The following is a 20602-nucleotide window of genomic DNA, read 5'->3' on the forward strand; positions in this document are numbered from 1 at the left end:
TGGTATCAGAAGTGATCAACCAGGCACAAACCAGCATCCTTAGGGAAGGGTGGCATTCCAGACAGCCGCTTCACCTGCTGTGCCATAGTGTTGGGCCCTTAGCATGAAATTCTTGGTTTGGGACAGGCTTTTACCCAACAGTTAAGATGCCACTTGAGCCACCTGAATCAGTGAGTGAAATGTGTTGGCTCTAGTCCCAGTTTGCTCCTGATTCCAGTTTTCTGCAAATAGGCACCTTGTTTGGCAGCAGATGAGGGCTCAAAGCACTTAGTTCCCTGGCATCCACCTGGGCCACGTGGACTGAAGACACAGGTCGTGCCCAGCCGTAGCTGTTGTAGGTATCTGGAGAGTGGACCAATGGATGGAGGCTCCATATCTGTGCATGTGTGTCCCTGTTTCTTTGCCTCTCAAGTACATTAAGTAAATAATTCTTGGTTTGTAACACATTACATTATGTTTAACTTTTGTCTTATTTTGTAAATTCCGCTCTGAAAGTGATGTATCTGCAGAAATAATCTTGTCCTTCTCTTTTACGTTTCAGAGCTTAAAGTCTTCCCCCAAAATGAATTTGTTTAGCAATATAAATAAAAGTATATTTGTCCCTCCAGCCATTGTTTTCTTTTGGGAGGATAAATGAACATATAGTATTTGCCATGCAGTTTTGTTTTTGCTTGAGGAATGATCAGCCAGAACAATAGTTCCATAAGCTGAAGTCCACTAGGGCAACTCTGATGTTGTGTTTGTTGTTGTTGTTGTTGAACACTTATTTTTATCAGAAAGACAGATTTACAGAGAGAAGAAGAGAAAGAGATCTTCTGTCTGCTGGTTCATTCCCCAGGCCAGAGCTGAGTCAATCTGAAGCCAAGAGCCAGGAGCTTCTCCTGAGTCTCCCACACAGGTGCAGGGTCCCAAAGCTTTGGGTCATCCTCGACTGCTTTCCCGGGCCACAAACAGGGAGCTGGATGGGAAGTGGGGCAGCCAGGACATGAACTGACGCCCATGTAGGATCCTGGCAGATGCAAGGCGAGTTTTTAGCCACTAGGTTATTGTGCCAGGACCCACTAAGGCAACTCTTGAAATATTGTTCCAAACTTTAAAATTTCAATAATTAAATTTTTAATGTTTGTATATAGTATAATCTCCTTAAAAGAAAATTGTGGCCAGCTTTGTTAAAATAGATTTAACCTCTTATTGTAATGCCAGCATCCCGTATCAGAATGCCAGTTCAAATCCTGACTACTCTGCTTCAAATACCACTTCCTGCCCATGTGCCTGGGACAGCAACAGAAGGTGGCCCATGGGCTTGATACCCTGTCGCCCATGTGGAGAAAGATGGAGTTCCAGGTTCCTGGCTTCCACCTGGCCCTGCACTGGCTGTTGCAGCCATTTGGAAAGTGAACCAGTAGGTCGGAGACCTCTGTCTCTCCCTCTGTTTTATTCTGTCTTTCAAATAAGTAAGTCTTTAAAAAAGAAAAAATGAATTATATTTTAACCAAAATAGTTCATACTTACCAGAGTGTTCCTTCCTTATTCTTTAAATTCCTTATTCTTTAAATTTAGGTCCTAGCAATTGAAAGATTATGATCAATTCATTTTGATCTAGTTTCTTTTTTTTTTTTTAAGATAATTTGTTGTCAAGTTCTCAGAGATCAGTGTCGGAAAAGTCTGTGTCTGCCTACGCGAAGAGAGTGAATGAGTTGAACAGTCGGACAGAAGAGCGTTTGCAGACCCCACCTCCAGTTCTCAGGTTATCCAGGACAGCTGGAGCAGAAGCTGGGGATTCTTTGGAAAACACACCTTCATTGCCTCTTCTTCAAGAATTGAGTACCCCTAAGAGAGTTCTTGATGTGTCAGATGCCAAGATTAAAGAACCTGATCAACAACCAGAAATACAAAAAGTAGGATGTGCAAAATTGGAGGAGACCAAGGTTAAGGAAGGTTGTTCTAAACGGTCAGAGAAATCTGATGTCTTACTGCAGCTAGACCTGGAACAGGGAGACTCATCTGAAATTCTTTCGAGTAAAGCTATTCCTTTAGATCCCATAGATGTTCAGAAAGATTTAGTTAGACTAGTCATTGAAAATCTTCATACAAGGGAGCAGATATTGAGAGAATCAGATCAAGATGTGGACCCCAGTGCAGCCAGCCCATCAGAAGACACTTATGGACAGAAGAACAAGGAGAGGGGCTCAGCTTTGTCAGAACATATTTTTACTCCTAAAGAAGTATCATACTCTGAAGAAATTGAAGCATCTCCCCTCAAAAAGGAAATTTCGGCTGAGTTGTATAAGGATGACTTTGAGGTGTCCTCTTGGTTGTCACTCAGAAAAGACTCTGAGGTTTGCAGAGAAAAGTCACAGTCGGCAAGGAGCTCCAGGGGTAGAAGCAGCAGCTTCGGCAGTGAGGACGAAATCAGCGAGTGCCTGAGTGAGAAAGGCCTTTCCACGCATAGCTCCGTCCCCTCGGAGAGGCTGCTGGATCTCAAGTCCCCCACCGAGCTGTTGAAGGATGCGGAGCGCAGCGATGTGGAGCAGGAGGGAGCTCCTCCGGCCCCTGCCTTGGCTTCAGCTTCCGCTGCAGGGGAATTACTTGACTTCCACATTGGTGACCGGGTGTTGATTGGCAATGTTCAGCCAGGGACTCTGCGATTCAAAGGGGAGACTAACTTTGCTAAAGGATTTTGGGCCGGAGTTGAGTTGGATAAACCTGAAGGAAATAACAATGGAACCTATGATGGCATCACCTATTTTATATGCAAAGAGAAGTATGGTATTTTTGCTCCTCCTCAAAAAATATCTCACATTCCTGAAAACTTTGATGACTACGTGGACATAAATGAAGAGGACTGTTACTCAGATGAGCAGTATCAGTACTATACTCAAGAGCAAAAAGATACAGAGGCTCAGCAAGATAGAGAAAAAGATGTCACTGAATGTTTTTATGAGAAATCTCTACCCAGCGTGCCTGATACAGAAGCCTCAGTGAATAGAGAGCAAAGCCTCAGGATAGATGTGGCGAGTACACAGGCCATTTCCAGGGGGCCTGAGGCCCGTGTGCAGCAGCAGGCTTCGGTGGATTCACTGACTCCTTCAGGGGAAGCCAGGGACCTTGTTTCTGGTGTCGTAGAACAGGCTGCCATTGATGCCGAGCATGATGCTTTAGACAACACCTTCTCCGAGGAATTGAAAAAGCAGCAGCAGTGTCTAAAAAAGGAGGAAGACCTGTGCTCTGAAATCTCAGAGAATCTTGCCACCCCACTGCTGGACCTCTTAGCAAAAGAAAAACATCAGCTGGAAGCCCAACTGAGGTCATCACAGGATGAGGGAAAGAAGTCCAAACAGCTGGAGACAGTCAGTTCTCTGACGGACAGTTTACTCACAGTGTTCGTGAAGGACACGGTCAGTCAACTACAACAAGTCAAAAAAGCGAAGAATGAGAAAATCCAGCTTAGTAACCAGGAGCTTCTTGACGGTGACCGAAAGGACGGAGCACCCCACCACCTGACCCAGAAGCTTGGGGGGCTGCCGGCAGGTGTTTCAGGCTCTTTTGTAGGGTCTGAGTTGGAAGATGACAAAGAAGAGATTTCCTCTCCAGATATGTGTCCCCGACCGGTGAGTGCTTCATCTGAAATAAAAATGTGTCCGTTTACCTTGAGTACTGTGCTGCTTAAGGCTGTAGCTCCCGGTGGGTGTTTTCCCTGACATCTTGATTGACAGTTTTTGTAAAGGCCTTGTAGCTTTTTTCTGTGTGAAGTGTAATTGTCTTATGTCGTGAGTAGTCGCTATAGGGTTGTCACCAACACGGGTGGGTTTATAGGAGCTGGGTTGACTCCCCTGCAGCCGTCCACAGGTGGGCTCACCTTTTAGGTTCACTGGACATATATTGTGAAACTTTCCATGGTGCTCAACCCTGGGGTTTTGGGTTTACATTAATCATATATCTACTCAGCAGCAGTTACCATTTGTGATGTGTATTGTGATAAAACTGAAATGTATCTACTATGACATATATTCAGACCATCAGCTGGTTTAGGTCATCCCATGGCAGGTGAGCAAAAGTAATGATTTTGAGTAACTTGGGTCAGGTAATCACCAAAGGTGAGAAATTCCATATCCCATTTCCATACGTTGGGGACAGTCCTTCTGAAACAGAATAATGACGATACGAAAAGGGAAAAACAAATAATAAACATCCTTTAAAAGTTTAAGAATAAGGTTAAAATAAGTGACTTGTAGGAACAGAATAATTCTTTCTTAAATATTTCTTTATAAGCCAATATACTGTTTTGATTTTACTTATATATAGGAATTTGTTCATTTCCACTTGGTAAGTGGTCTGAGGACACTGACTGGTGCTCTGTTTGGTTGGTTCTGTAGGAGAGCCCAGTGTTCGGTGCCAGTGGGCAGGAGGAGCTCGCGAAAAGACTTGCCGAACTTGAGATCAGTCGGGAGTTCCTCAGCACTTTAGGAGATGACCAAGACTGGTTTGATGAAGACTTCGGTTTGAGTTCTTCCCACAAGATTCAAAAAAATAAAGCAGAAGAAACGATTGTGCCTCTGATGGCAGAACCTAAAGGAGTACCCCAGAAGCCGTGTGAGCCGATACTGGCAGTCCCACATACTGTGGAGGAAGTAGAAATTCTTGTGCGTGACGCAGCGGAAGAACTGTGGAACTGGAAAGAGCTAGGCCGCGACCTTCACAGCATCAGTGTTCCGTCAAAGCTGCTGGGCTGTACCGGCACGGGTCTGGATCTGGAAAGCTCTAGTAAAAGGGTCTACAAACAGGTAGGGGACGGGGGAGGTCAGCTTCACCGTTAAACCTTTATCCCATTATCTGAAATTCTAATTCTTAGCCATTTTACTTTATTTTTGTCTATCAAGGCGGTTTTTGATTTAACAAAAGAAATCTTTGAGGAGATCTTTGCTGAGGATCCCAACCTGAATCAGCCTATCTGGATGAAGCCATGTAGAATCAACTCGAGCTACTTCCGACGAGTAAAAAATCCGAACAGCCTTGATGAAATTAAGGTAAGTGTCAGGCTGTGAAACACCTCCTTTCTGACTTCCTGTTGATGTGTGCAGCAATAAACAGACGTGAGAAAAGCAAGTATCCTCTGTTGTTCATGATGCCTCAGGGCCTGTTCCATAGTGAGTGTTGAATAAATGTGTGTTCTGTTTTCTCTGTATCCTCACCAGCACTTAGTATTTTTTGTCTTTTTGGTAATGACTCTTCATTAAAGTGGTATCTCATTATAGTTTTGTGTTTTGTTGTTGACTAGCGGTAGCATTTTTTTTCATGTGTTGCTATTATTTCTTCTGTATTTTAAGAAATGTCTGTTGAGAACTTTTTCCTATTTCTTAATTGGATTGGTTTTGAGTTTTTTGAGTTCCTGCATATTCTCAATATTCGTTCTTTGTCCAATGAATAGCTTACAGATATTCTCTGTCAATATATTGGTTTTCTCCTCACTCTGTTGTTTATTTTCTGTGCAGAGACTTCTTACTTTGATAAAATCTCATTTGTCTGTTTTTCCTCTTGTTGTTCGTATTTTTGACGTACTGTCCGATATTTTTCTATGCCATTGTCTTTAAGTGTTTACCTGTTTCCTCTTGCAGTTTCACAGTTGTGAGTCCACAGTTTAGTCTTTGATACATCTTAAGTTGGTATTTGCGTCTGCTGAGAGGTTGGACTTTAACTTGGTGTATGTATGTGTATGTGAGCCATGCATAGTGCATTTCTAGTGCCAGTGTCATCAGTAATGTTGATTGAAGGGCCTTCCCTTGCTCTATAGTCCTGGCACCTTTCTGAAAGATCATTTGACTGAATCCATGAGCTATGGAAGAATCATAATGAAGAAAAACATGAATCCTCAAATTCATGTTTAAAAAAATGGCTTTTCGCAGTTATTTCTGTTTGCAGTAGTTCATAATTTAAAAAGCAATTGCTTGGCATATGCCTAAAGAGATAAATTACTATAACTAATAGAAGTTAGCTGAAATTTAGAGAAAAGTATAATGTTCTAGAAGAGAAAATGGAAGCATGTCATGTTAGACACCTGGGTGTTACCTTTCCAAGTTTGATTTTGCAAGTTTCAAATAGGTAATGTGTTTTGGGGGGGGGCATTTTATTTTACTCTGGAAGGTGATAATATGACCTATGAAAATACTTTATCTTAGAAACTTTTGAGGATTAAGTGTCCACAGGCTATAAGGACTTTGGACTTTTTAAAAATTTATTTGAAAGGCAGAGTTTGAGATCTTCCATCCACTAATTCATTCCCCAAATAGCTACAATGGCTGAGGCTGGGCCAGGCCAGGGTTTCTTCTACGGACCAAATCCAGCCCCCCAAAATGTTTCTGAATACAAATTTGTTCCACCACAGCCATGCCCATTTGTGTTTATATTTTCCTCTGTAGCAGTGAACTTGGTTAGGCAGAAACAGGGAGGTCCCCACAGTCTAACATAGTTACAGTCTGACCCTTTGCAGAAAAAGTTTGCCAGCCCTTGGCTTCGATTAAAGCAAGCAGCTTTTGCAAACACATCTATTTTCCGTTTCTTTTACCTTTCCATGTTTAATGAATCCTTAAGTGGCGTTGTGTGACTCTGGCCTGCTTGTGGAGTAGTGTAGTGGTGGATTTTTGACTCATTGGAAGCTTGTTCTTCTGTTGATTGTGGTGCGTGTGTTCCTTTCCCCATGTGTTGATAGAAGCGACTTAAAATCCAATTTTTAAAAAGCGTTCTGTTAGTAACAGAGCAAGTTACACAAGATACATAAGAGTACCAGCAATCAGGCAGGAGTACAACTGATGCTGCCCACTAATCTTAATATTAAAATAACATTTTGATTTTTTTAAGAGTGAGCATTCAAATGGTGCGTCCAAATAAATCATCCCAGACAGGCTTATGTTTTTGTCGCTACATTATTCCCAAAAAATTTCCTTGAGAATTTTTAAGCTTCCAGTTTTAGTGTATGTTTTCTCCAGTAGTTGTGCCAGCTTAAAGTTAACTGTGACAGTTCCTGGGAAAAGGGAACTCCAGCGTGGTTTCTTCTTGCAGATTCATGAGTTACTTTAGTATACTGTGTAAAAGTAAAAATGCTTGAAAGTGAATAAACTGAACATTTTCAATGTTTTTCCCTTGAAACTGCTAAGTGTAACTGAGAACATTTTATCTGGCAAACACATAGATCTTAGAAGCTTGTTGTGTTTCATTTGTTGTTCTTATTTCCACAGAATTTCATCACAACCGAAGTACTGAAGCTGTTCAGTCTTAAAAAGGAGCCAAACCACAAGACAGATTGGCAGAAAATGATGAAATTTGGAAGAAAGAAAAGAGATCGAGTGGATCATATCTTGGTCAGTACATACAACCAGATTGTTTTTTATTTGCAGTATATTTTTTCAGATCAGAATGTAGATAGATTCTAAAGGAGAAAGAATATAACTGATCTTAAGTCTATATTATTTATTTTTAAAAAGCTTATTTGAAAAGCAGAGAGAGAGCAAGTTCCCCAAGATGCTCACAGTAGCCAGGGCTGGGCCAGGCTGAGGTCAGGCACCAAGAACTCAATCCAGGCCTCCCGCATGGGTCACAGGCATCGGTGCCTGCCGGGGCAGCACCAGCAAAAAGCTGGAGAGCAGAGCAGGGCCCGGACTCCACTGCAGAGACAGTGCCAGTGTCCTAGGCGGCAGCTTAACCTGCTGCGCCGACATCTTCCCCACCTGCTAAGATCTTAATGCCCGCACAGGCTGCGTTTCTACCTGTTGACTTTGGAATTTGCCTTCTTTTGCACTTGGCAAATAAATGCTTTACTTAATAGTATTTGAGAACTGTGGAAACAGAGTTTAAGGTAGTAGATTAAAAACACTAGTGTGGACTCTGGAGTCAGATTGCCTAAATCTCTATTCTACCACTTAGTGTGTACAATTTTTTGTGCTTCATTTTTTTCTACCTACAATATGAAGATGATAAGTACCTGCCAGACCAAATTATTAACAGGATTAAATGAGTATTTAGATAGAGTCATATGCAAATTGTGACAGAGCTGCGTTCTATGAAATTATCATTAAGCAATTTCATAACTGTACAAACATCATAGGATATACTTAAGCTGAATGGTGTAAGTCAGTCACTTGATGTGGCCTCTCTGGGCAACCAAGAAATGTGAGAAGTATGAAATAATATGAAGCTGCGTATGGGCTAACACTGAACGTCTTGTTTTCTTACAAGTAAAAGAGAAGGAATACATCCTAAAATAGTGATAAAAAAAGAATAGTATGAAAAAGAGAAAAACATACAGCATGGAAAAGCAACATAATTTATTGTCATTGTCACTTATTCTATATTGTACATTACTATATGTGCTGTACTTTTATGTAACAGCACAGGTTTGCTCACACCAAGTGATCGTAGCACTTGAGTAAATAGTGCATGGGTGCTGTGATACCTCTAGGCAATAGGAGTTTTTCAGCTCTGTAATAATTGTATGGGACTGCTGTTGTATCCATGGTCTGCCATGGTCTAAAATGTTATTCAAGACATGACTTTATGTGTAAAGCATGCAGAACTGTTCCCCATACATAACTATATCATCTCATCTTATTACTTCTATTATAATAATCCACAACTCTTAACTAGATAGAATTTACTTGTAATATATTCCTCTAACATTAAAAAGTGATTATAAAACAAACAAACAGTGGTGGGCGTCAGTTCAGCCAGTGCTTGGGACCTCTGTGCTCCATATGGCAGTGCCGGTTGGAATCTGGCTGCTTGTTCCCCATCCAGTTCCTTGCTGATGCATCCTGAGAGGCAGCAGCAGGTGTCACAGGTGCCTGGTCCCTGCCCCACATGGGAGAGCCAGGTGGGATTCTGGCTGCTGGTTTCAGGCTGGCTCAGCCCTGGTGATGCAAATGTTTAGGAAGAGAACCAGCAGATGAAAGGGTTCACTCGCTCGCTCTCTCTCTCTCTCTCGATATCACTGCATTTCCACTAAGTTTAAAATAAGTAAAAAAATAAACTTTTTAAAGTAAGAATAATTTTTCCTGTGTATTATCTCTATAATGTTTCATTTACTCAGTAATAATTACACTAAATAACATTTGCTTACTGTTTTATGGCTTACCGTTCTTTCCAAAGTCTTAATTTGATTCTAAATTATACTAGGTAGGAAGAATTAATGTATGAGGAAATTTAGGTTTGAAGAAGAGGGATGTATTGTGGTGCAGTGAGTTAACTAGCCTCTTTGAATATCTGTATCCCAGCAACTCCACTTCCAATGCGTTTTTCTGTTAATGTGCCTGGGAGATAGGAGCTGATGCCAAGTGCTTGTGTTCCTCCCAACGTGTGGGGAGATTCAGACGGATTCTTTAGTTGCTAGCTTCAGGCAGACCCAACCCCTGAGTGCTGCACAACATTTGAAGGAAGAGCTCTCTCTCTCTCATTGTACCTTTCAAGCAAATAAATAGATCTTTTTTTTTATTTGTCCAGCAAAAACAAACAAAAAACACATTTCTTTTTTTTTAATTGTATAAATTTTATTTTTGATAATTTTTACATATTTGATTATGGTGCAAAGGGTCAAGGGCTAGAGGAAAGTGAGTTGAGACCATTGTTTTCACATTCTCTTCTTTCCTTCCTATATCTGGGGAGAGGGGAGAGATAAGGAAAGAAGCCACACCCGGCCTCCCAACCATCCCGGGGTCCCGGACGTGGGGCATGCTCTGAGGCTTCTGCTCAAGTTGTTTTGATAGTTAAACAGTTCTGAATTGCTGTTGATCTTGCCATTCCAGTCGCAATGAAATCTCTCCAGAATCCACTGGCTGACATAGTCCACCTGAGCGTCTCCATTTGCTTGGATTTGTACTGCCAACACCTGGTGTGGGGGTAGTTGATTGGTTTGTTTTGTCAGTAAGCTAGCTCAGCCCATCACCATCCCGACTCTCAAGCTAATCAGTGGGGCTTAGAGTTAGGGTTGGACCCACATATGCCCCCCATAATTCCCCCAGACCTGGTCTCTTGCATGCTGGTTGGTGTCCTGATCCAGTCTAGTGTAACCCATCCCCTGATCTGACACTCATTGTCAGGTACTGGCATCTAGTGTGCCAGACAGGTCCCCAGTCATATCTTGCAAGTACGCTGGCATGTGGTAGTCAGCTATGTTCCATGCTAATAAGCCCAGCCCAGGACTCTCATGTGGACTAGTGCATCAGTCTGACCCATAAATATCTTCAGGTCTTGGGCTTGGCATCATGGCCTAGTGGCTAATATCCTCACGTTATGGGCCCGGCACGATGGCACAGTGGTTAAGGTCCTCACCTTGCGTGCCCAGGATCCCATATGGGCGCCGGTTCTAATCCCGGCAGCCCCGCTTCCCATCCAGCTCCCTGCCTGTGGCCCAGGAAAGCAGTTGAGGACAGCCCAAAGCTTTAGGATCCTGCACCCGCGTGGGAGATCCGGAAGAGGCTCCTAGCTTTCGGATCGGCATAGCATCGGCCATTGTGCTCACTTGGGGAGTGAATCATCAGATGGAAGATCTTCCTCTCTGTCTCTCCTCTCTGTATATCTGTCTTTCCAATAAAAATAAATAAAATCCTTGCCCCTTGCCTTAAACGCACCAGGATCCCTTGTGGGCACAGGATCTAATCCCGGCAGCTCCACTTCCCATCCAGCTCCCTGCTTGTGGCCTGGGAAAGTAGTCGAGGACAGCCCAAAGCCTTGGGACCCTGCACTCGCGTGGAACACCTGGAGGAAGCTCCTAGCTCCTGGCTCCAGATTGGCATAGCACCAGCCGTTGTGGTCACTTGGAGAGTGAATCATCGGACGGAAGATCTTTCTCTCTGTCTCTCCTCCTCTCTGTATATCTGACTTTCCAATAAAAACAAATCAATCTTTTTTAAAAAAGATAAGATCTTCAGTCTCTCCCCTGTGAACCACCAGGTCTCAGTCCCCTGGCTTACCTGCAAGTACAGAAGCCTGCTGTTGGGTATCCCTCAGGATTTATTCCTCACCTGAACTCCACCCCCAACCCACAATTTTTTTTTTAATTAATGTATTTATTTGTGATAGAGAGGGGGGACAGCAAGCTGCTCTGTCTGCTGTCTTGTTCCCCAAGTGCCTGCAGCAGCTGAGGGCGAGGCTGGGCTGGAGCTGGGCACTTGGAGCACAACCATATCTCTCCCCTGGGTGGTAGGGACTCAGTTCCATGAGCCGTCCCCATTGCCTCCAAGGTCTGCATTACAGGAAGCCAGACTGGAGAAGCAGGGGCAACCTTCACAGGCACTGCATTGTGGCACGCAGGCATCTCAACTGTTAGCTCAAGCACCCTTCCCCACAGCATTTTTTTCTTGTTTTTTAATGTACTCTGAGAGTTTTTCAAATTCAGTTAGTAAGCAATACTTAGAGATAGGTGTGTTCTTAAACCATAGAACAACGAACTGGAGTTCTTAAATGTTTTATTGTTTGTTTTCTTTGAGAGATACAGCCAGAATGTGCTTGCTACCATTCTCTGGTTCACTGCTCAGATGTATGCGGTAGCTAGGATTGGACTGAGCCAAGGCCAGGACACAGGAACCCCGTTATTTGAGCCATCAGTGCTGCATCCCCGGCTGGGTGAGTGGGAGGCTGGAGTCAGGAGGCAGAGCCAGGCATCAAACACAGCCATTCAATAGCAGGTGCCAGCACTTAACCAGTGTCTTAGCTGCTAAGCCAAACACCCCTGAGAATTGTTTTTTTGTTTTGTTTTTTTTTGTTCATGTATCCTAAGAGTTCTCAAAAATGTATTTATCAGTAAAATTTGGATGGTATAATTCACAAATGCAAGAAAAAAATGAATTCTGTTTTAAGTATATTTTAAGCTCAAGCAAGGATCTGCGGCTGGTGATATGAACATTAGGCTGGTCACAAACTAGTTTTCCATGACACCAGAAAGGAGTACAGGCTAATGGGGGGAAGCTCCAGGGACTGCTTCCCAGAGGGCACCACATTTAACAGGGTAGGAGGAAGCAGGAGGCAGCGGGGGCATCACCCAGTGAGGCAGAAGAGAGCCAAGGGAAAGTGTTTTACGAAGAGAGGAATCAAGACCCGGCGTCCTTGCCTGGCATCTGCCTGGATTCCTTATGGGCGCCAGTTCATGTCCCCGAAGCTCCACTTCCCTTCCAGATCCATGGTTCTTGCCAGGGAAAGCAGTCGAGGACAGCCCAAAGCAAGATAGGTGCTGGGGAATTCACTTAATAATTAGATTTCCTTTGCAACCTAAGATGTTCAACAGCTCCTGAATTCTAGCCGAAGTTATTTTTATAAGTGGTTGCAGTTTTCCTCTACAGCTCGGGGATTTTATGTAACTAGTGTGGGTCCCTGTGGCATGTTGGTGTCCTTGCTGGCTGCACAATGGTCTGCGAGCCCCTTCAGCATCTGCTGTAACTGCTGTGTATCACACGTCACTCATGTCCAGTGCTGGCTTTGGGTATCTGTCTTTCAGAATTGTAGAAATTCCTGAACATGCTCTTGTTGGACACAGACAACATACTTTTAGTCCTTAATGTCTATAAAATACTAGTGAGTATCATCAGGTTGAAATATAGTTGTGAGCTCATTTTTATTCAGAAATGGAGTTTTTCACACATGGCTATCACCACATGAATTACTGGTTTTTCCCTCTGGTTATTCTCTTAGGTTGTATACCCATGAAGGGGACTGCAGCGTCTACAGATACAAGTGACTTCTTAGCTTTTGTTCTGACCTGTTGTCTTTGAAATCCTAGGTGCAGGAGCTCCACGAGGAAGAGGCGCAGTGGGTGAACTATGACGAGGATGAGTTGTGTGTGAAGATGCAGCTGGCCGATGGGATCTTTGAGACCTTGATCAAAGATACCATTGATGTGCTGAACCGTATCAGTGAGAAACAGGGGAGAATGCTACTTGTGTGACATCTTGCAAATAAATCCAACACTGAGTGCTAACCCGAGTCCTGGGCCTTTCTGCCCCCTGGTAGATACCCCAACTCCATCATAGCAAGAGTGCTTCTGGACCTTGACCTGTTCTTAAAGACTATTTGTTTGGAGTTCATGGGACAATGTGGCGTTTCTGGTATTACGGCGTTGGCCTTTAGAGACTGTCCACTGCCCTCATTGGTTCTTTGTGGTGAGCTGAGTTGCACTGCTGGTGTTGCGACGCAGTATCATCCCGCACCTCGGTCTCAGAGAGGGCTGATGACAACAGACAGCTCTGTGCTGAGCCTAGAGGAGCGCTCGAGTCTCAGGTCAGGCAAGACGGAGAGATCTGTCTGTCTGCTTTGAAGTAGTGTCCTGGTCTCTACCACAAAAGTGATATGTGGACAAAATAGTTTTTAAGCAGTATTAAACCCTTAATCACGTCTAAGATAGGCAAGTTTAATCATGTGTGCCTATTTGACATTCTGGAGTTGATTTCATTTCTTTTTTGAAGATCGTTTTCTCCCATTATTACAGTTAACACCACCAAGTGGACTGTCAAGCTAACAGAAATATGTGGTAGCCTTGCTTTCTGAGCACCATCTAAAGAATGTCCCAGCCCTTGCGTCGTGTTTAGTTCTCTCTCTGGGCATGAAAGCAAAGCAGTGCCCCCTCACCCGACGACTGGGCTGCAGGACCGCTGCAGAGCCGGTCCTTCTGCCCCCGTGGCTTTCCCCTGCACTTTGCTTCCTCGAGCTGACCCTCCACCAGCCGCTCCGGATTCTCAGGGCCATCTCAGGCACCCAGGCATGGCAGAAGTGGAAATGATTCCTTTTGGCCTTCAAACCTTCCACTCCCATCTCTCCCCAAGAAGTCAGAGACGCTGTTACTTGAATGATTTAGGAAATGAGTGTGTGCACCAAAGACAAAAAGATATTGTCTGTTGTTTGTGTGTTTGTTTTGCGCTATGGAACATTTTTTTCCTAATTTATTTTAAGATAAATTATTAAGCCGGAAATGTGTGTCGCTATTCCGAAGTGAAAGATTCTTCTCGTGCTAGTTTAACCTCCGTCTGGAAACTTCGACGGTTATCTTCTTTGCACAGGAAACCTATGGTGGTAACAAACCGCACACGCCACGCCAGTCTGAGTCAGTGGAAAGAAGATGAGCTCTTCCAGGAGCCCCGTGGCAGCGGGGATGGTAGTGAGTCACACAGACTGTGGGATCCAGTGCCTCCGGAGGCATCACTTGTCACAACTGTTACTGTATCTGCAAAAGAAGAAACTACAGACTCCAGCTGCTACATTAGAGCACAGAGATGCTCTCCTAGAACTCAGCGCCCAGCCTTCCTCACTGGTTTCTCTGAACCAGTCCTCTCTCTCTATGTACTCTAGTCAAATGTGGATCATCTTAGGCGTGAATGTAAATGCCTTAATAATGGCGGTCCTTACTAGAAGCACGATACAAGATGCCCACTGGATTCATATTTGAAAATATCTTGGATTGTTATAGCTTAAAAAAAGACATCAGACAAACCCCAAAGATGGTGTAATCTTTCAGCGTGCACATTTGTTCATTTCTGCATCTTTCCTCCCAACTCGCCTTTGCGTCTTAAATGTTTCACTATGCACACCTCCATTCCCCTTTGATTTCATCTTGTCATTGTAAGAAACTTGCTGAAATAATCATTGGAATATTTGCATTTTGCACAGTGACTGGTATGATAGCTCTTGACAAATGCGGAAAGCACTGAGGCATGACTGGGTCTTGGGAGATGCCCCGATGAGCGTGGCACCAGCAGTTCTTCTGGGCTTTAGCATTAAGCTGTAGTCCTGAAGCCATAAATAGCAAATTGACTAAGAAAAGTAAAGGTTTCTTAGGGTTATTAACCAGTAGTGTGGAAATAGTGTCTTCAGGCGGCCAGGGAAACGTCAGAGCTTCTCTGTTCAGTGCGGTGTTTGGGGAACGGAAGGCCTCGTCTCCATGCTCTGGCCGTTTGTACATCGCATTGTCTTTATGATACTGAAACTTTGCAGCTGCTGTACGTGTGTTATTAATGAACAACATGATAGGAACCTGGAGTGTTTCTTACATCTTCATTATTTGTACCTAAAGTCAGTTTCTCATTATTACATGATTCCAGAAAAGGGTTGGGGGGATGAGATTAAGCCCATGGAGTCGGCAGTGTGGACTTGAAGCCCCTGGTAAGAGGTGCTCCCCAGAAGTGACGGCGGCTGTCCTGCCTGCTCCCACCACCTTCTCTGTTTCCAGTTGAGGCTCAGCCGGACATAACTCTTTGTCAGAGATGATTATCCATGGTTTAATAACAAAACAAACAAAAACAACTCTGTGAGGGGCAGATGTTTTTATTATCATTTTTAACCATTTGGATCTCATTGAAGTGGATCTAATACTAGGATTAGGAGTGATACTTCCAGGTACCAGCCACTCGTTTCACGGTGGGATCTTTGTAGTCAAGCCCTGCCTCTTAACCAGGAACCTAACTGTTCCCTCTGTGGTCCTTGTCCCTCCTCCCCGCAGTCTGTCTTCATCCTTCTCCAAGGTAAAGACCCCCACATCAGCAGTACTATCTTTTAGAATAGCACTATCAGAATTTAATAGGAAACCAACACAGAGACTTCAGATTCACTTCTGAGTCCGAAACAATCTGTGCTCCCCAGGGTAGTTAACTCTGGGTTCACTAAGTACAGGGTATCGACTCCCTCTTCAGGTCTACACAGAAACTTTGACTCTAGGGAAAGTGGGAAGAGCTCAGCCGTAGTCGGGAAGGAAGGGAGCTTGTTTTTCTTTTCCCAAAAAGAAAAGGAAAATTCCTTCTGTGACTACAGGTCTCAGAGAAATGATCTTTCAGAAGAGATTTCATCGCTCATGAGAGTGCCGTGGCCTATTGGTAAAAACAATTTTGTTCACTTTCTTGTCTTGAAAAAATAAAGTGGCCTTAGCTTTTTGCAATACTTGAACAAAGTGTGTTCTCGCAAAAGACTTTCTGTAGCACAGCATTAGAACGACTTTTCTGCAAGAAATTCAAACGTACAGCTTCCTTTTACTACCTTACAATACTAGTGAATAAAACATTAATTCAAAGAGCAAATGGTAGAGACTACAATGACGTTTAATGCAAATTGTAGGAATTTACATGTTTACAAATCATCTTAAACTGGTTGCGCAGCAATTCAATAAAATACCTTTGTATTATAAAAATGTGAAGAAAACAATTATAAACAGATGTAAAGGAGGTACTGTCATTTTAATTAACCTATGTTTGATAGCTTTTTCCTTCTGGACTTTGCAAAAGCCTTCTTGGTAACACATTGCAGAGCATTCTCCGGGAGGCCTGGCCTCCGCGTGTGTACTGTACTGTGCAGACATTAAACTCAAGCCCGTTTACCGTGTCTGTGTGAACAGCCTGGTCAGCAGGCCGTTGCCAGCCAATAGTCGCATCCCGTGCAGCTTTGCACAGCAGACTGAAGGGTGTGCTTGTAAGTGTGATCTGTAAAATAACCGGGATGAATTCCCATGTATACCTGTGTAAATAGATTTGTTAACTAAAATGTACTTTAAGAAAGGGTAAAAATCTGTAAATAAACTGATTTATAAATTAATTTCCTGTCAGGTGTTCATTTTCTTCCTCTTGAGTCAACTTCAGGAAAGTACTGCCAAGGGGCCGGCGCTGTGGCTTTGCACATGAAGCCGCCACCTGCAGTGCCGGCATCCCATATGGGCATTGTTTCTGATCCCAGCTGCTCCGCTTCCCATCCAGCTCCCTGCTAATACACATGGAAGAGCAGCAAAGAACAGCTCATGTGTTTGCACCCCTGCACCCACATGTGAGACCTGGAAGAAGCTCCTGGCTCCCAGCTTTGGGTCAACACAGCTCCGGTAGTTGCAGCCATTTGGAGAGTAAGTGGGTAGGACTCTGACTCTAATTCTGCCTTTAACTAAATAAATAAATGTGGGGGAAAAAATTACCTCTAAGATGCACTTCCAACTTCCTGTTAGGTTGCAGGGCACTTAGGCCTGGGCAGTAGGACAAGCAGCTGTGCCTGAGAGCTGCTGGTCCTGTGGGTGTCCCTGCCACACACCCCTGCTCGGGAGCAGCCTGCCTCTGACAGGCTGGAAGCGCCAGGTGCTCCAGGCACTGTGCTGAGGGCCAGCCACGGAGATGACAAACACACGGTCCCTTGACGTTTAATCAAAAACTAGGGTGTGGCAAGATTTTTAAAAAGTATATATCAGTGCATGACAGGTTGACATTCAAATGAAAAGGACCTGCGGGGGCGGGGGGAGGTGAGGCAGGGGGTTCATGTTGACAGGCCTCGCAACTCATGGCGAAGTCACACAATTCGGTGGGCTAAATGGAAGCGAGACTCACTGGTGCCTGCCGGAAGGGGCATCCTGTCTGGACATGGTAGGTTTGGGAAGAGTGGATCTGGCTGACCAGCAGAGGAAGAGTCCAAGAGTTAAAGATAGATGGTGTTCAGGGAAACCAAGTGCCTGCAGCCCCACAGATTATAGGAGAGACCTCCAACATGTCGCTGGACTCCCTCAGGACCAGCTCTATCATATCTGACCCTTTTCATACCATAAGCCTGGAAGACGTACTCAGAAAATGATTGCTACCAAATTTCAGCAGACTCTAAGAATTCTTCCTATACTATGTGCCGGGTAGCCTGGCAGGGCTGTGGAAGCAGAGTGGTGACTGAACCGTGGATAAAATGCCAAATACCTACAGGTGGTGACAATGACATTGAGTGCCAGCGCTCTTAGAGAGAGCCCAGCAAAGCCCGGAAGTGGCTGTCCTAGAGAAGGGTGTGAAGCCGGGAGCTGCTCCCTAATGCTGCATGGCCACCAAGGTCAGAAAGCAGGTGGGGGCCTCGCGGAGGTGACAGTGACACGTGATTTGAGCTTGCTGTGCGGAAAGAACCCCCACTCCAGGTTCAGCTGAGCAAACCAGATCCAGCCCCTTGTAATGTCCTGGCCCCTGAGCCAAGGAGCCCACTCTACAAAGCGCTCAGTGCGGCTGCCAGCACTCCGTCTGGTACTGCAGTGTAAAGACCTTCCTACCTTGTGGGTCTGAAGGATGCGAAGTTTGCATGTGCCTGAGGTCACGGGTGCAGGAGCTTAGGCCTAGCAGAGTCATGCCATTGAATCTGAAACTTGCACAGCCTCCCCGCGAGATACAGGCTGTGGCAACTCCGCAGAAAACATCCCAGACTCAAGGCCCGTTTCAGTGTGACCCTGCAGGAGTCAGAGAACCACTGTGCTGCTTTTGCCAACAGCTCCCCCCCTTCAAAACAGTTGACATCCCATATCCAAGCCATCGGGCCAGTGCCTCATCCAGTGCAGGGGAGAACCTAACCTGACGAGGGCTGAACAACCTGGCAGGTGGAATTTGCGGCCAGTGCTTCCCTCCTTTTGTGATTTGTCACTGGGACAAGCACATCCTGGGGGTGGCCCTCCGCAAGGAAGCCCCACGCACCTTGGTGAAGCCAGCTGAAGAGGACTCCTGACTGGAGACGGGCTGTTGGCATGCAGCTGATGACCACCCAGAGCTCTTCCAGTTCAGTACCTCCCTGGAGTGTGTGCAAATACACCGGCGAAGGTGTGGGCCAGTGACACCGATGCCGCTGTGCTCCGCCAACGGGCAGTGGAGACTGTTCTGTCATCCATCACCCCTCCAGCTGGCGAGTCCTGCCAGCCTTGAGCAAACTCCCAAGTCCCTGTGTACAGGCCGAGCTCTTAGCAAGGGAGGGTAAGATGGAAGACGAGCCCAGCACTGCTTTGGGTTGCCTCCTGTCACCATAGCTGGGCTGGCTCTCAGACACTTGTCCTAGCAGGCACAGCAGAGGCTTCTGCAGGAAGACCACAGCAAGGGTGGAAGTGGCCTGAGCTTCCAAAGTCAGGAGACACTGTCTCCTGTTCCCTTGGGAAGCCGCCGCTGCCTGTGCCCTGTGACCCAGACTTCCACACGGCTCATCCAACCGGAAGAGGAAGTCATGCCTTGAACGAATTTGGTGCTGCCTCCAATCTCACCCCGCTGTGTACAGGAATAGGAGGCCCTGGATGCGCCCCGGGGGACCCTAGGTCCTGTCATTACTCCGCCAGCCCAGGCGGGGTTACAGAAGGGAGCTCTGGCAGGGTGACATTGCCCCCTAGGATGGAGGGAGGGACTCCTGCTCTCAATGCCACCCATCCCGCAAGCCAGCCAGGAGAAGAGCGGCTAAGGGCTGGGTGTTCTGAGATTGGAGTTCTTGCCACCCAGCCCAAGCCAGCAACTGCCCAACCCTGCATGGTCAGCGTGTGCCAGGCTTGTGTTTCTCTGGAAGCAGAGGTGGCTGCTATTAGGTGGGGTGTACCATCCACTCAGGTGGGCTCCTCAGCAGCCTTTGTGGAGTCATTTGAAGATGTTTATCCCAGCGCTCTCTGCCTGCCTTTGTCCCGGGGAGTGAGGCGGGCAATGGGAGGCCTGTCTTCTGGCCTGGCGTGTGGCCATGAGTCAGTTGCTAGGGTTGTTGCCTTGGTAAGAGTAGAATCATTTTGGATATTTGGACATATGGTAAGGGTATTTTTAAAGAGCTGTTTGTTTGAAAGACAGAGTCACAAAGAAAAGAGGAACAGATTTTTCATCTGCTGGGTCACTCCTCAAATGATCGCAACGGCCAGATCTGAGCAAACCAGTCCAAAGCTAGTTTTTTTCAGGTCTCCCATGTGGGTGCAGGAGCCCAAGGCCTGGACCATCTGCTGCTGCTTTCCCAGACACATTAGGCATCTGTATCGGAAGTGGACTCGAACCAGCACCCTTATGGGATGCTGTTGTTGCAGACAGAGGCCTAACCAACAGTGCCATGGCTCCCAACCCATGAGCCGTACCAGCAGTGTCAGTATAAGCACGCCAGAAAGCCAGTGCCCTGGGTGCGGCAGGCACCTGCTCTGGCGCACAGGAGTGTGGCGAATTTGTCATTCTTTTGAGGGTTTAAATCCCACTTGGTGTGATCCAGCTAGCCACACTGTGTGACCCTGAGGGTCACTGCCCCTGGTGCGGCCCATCCTGCTGGCTGTGCTGGGTGGTGGCACACCCACCAGGCAGCCGTGGCAGTTTGCCATCAGCAAAGTAGGTTAGCTCTTGGGTTCCATTTGTTTTGCATTTTAACGACTCCATATTGTAGGCAGTAAGAGTGATGAATGTGTCTGTAAATGTCACAGGCCCCACGCCCCCACACAGGGGCCTTTCATGCTTCAGTTATTCATTTGCCGTGAGTCTGTAGGCGGGCGAGAGAGTGGCTGTTGGGTGGCCTGCACAGCTTGGTCCGTGGGGCAGAACGTCCCCATCTCTCAGGTACGTGGTGGCTGTCCTGGGGTGGGTGTCACAGCAGGCCAGTGGGTGCCATCAGCTTTTAGTTTCAAAGACATAACTTGCTCCTTACCCATATATGCACATCCCGTGCACAGCCTCACCTCCCCACCCCACTCCTTCATCCGGGGCTTCTGTAAGAATCTACCCGTCCTGAAAAAGGGGGTAACCGGCCCACAGAGGGTGCCCCTGCATCTCCCTTAGCAAAGTAAGTAGGGGCATGGTGCAGAGATGTTCCAGTCGGTAACATGGCTTGGTTCCTGGCTATAGTTCCTGGTCATGTAGTATACACATGCACACAT

General features: G+C 45.7%; 1 protein-coding gene across 6 annotated transcripts in view; it reads left to right on the forward strand.

Moving 5' to 3' along the window:
• The window catches only part of CEP350 (centrosomal protein 350), a 136732-nt gene extending 120181 nt beyond the window's left edge, over positions 1 to 16551 (forward strand). For all 6 annotated transcript variants that reach the window (XM_040984339.1, XM_040984342.1, XM_040984343.1 and 3 more), the window contains 5 exons: positions 1624 to 3611; positions 4377 to 4784; positions 4881 to 5027; positions 7233 to 7355; positions 12761 to 16551. In XM_040984339.1, coding sequence (XP_040840273.1) covers positions 1624 to 3611; positions 4377 to 4784; positions 4881 to 5027; positions 7233 to 7355; positions 12761 to 12925 — 2831 coding nt within the window. In that variant the 3' untranslated portion in view covers positions 12926 to 16551. The remainder of the gene's footprint in view (positions 1 to 1623; positions 3612 to 4376; positions 4785 to 4880; positions 5028 to 7232; positions 7356 to 12760) is intronic.
• Positions 16552 to 20602: the final 4051 nt, after the last annotated feature.

Source organism: Ochotona curzoniae, unplaced genomic scaffold (assembly GCF_017591425.1).
Source record: "Ochotona curzoniae isolate NIBS_2020 unplaced genomic scaffold, NIBS_Ocur_1.0 contig_4105, whole genome shotgun sequence".
NCBI lineage: Eukaryota > Metazoa > Chordata > Mammalia > Lagomorpha > Ochotonidae > Ochotona > Ochotona curzoniae.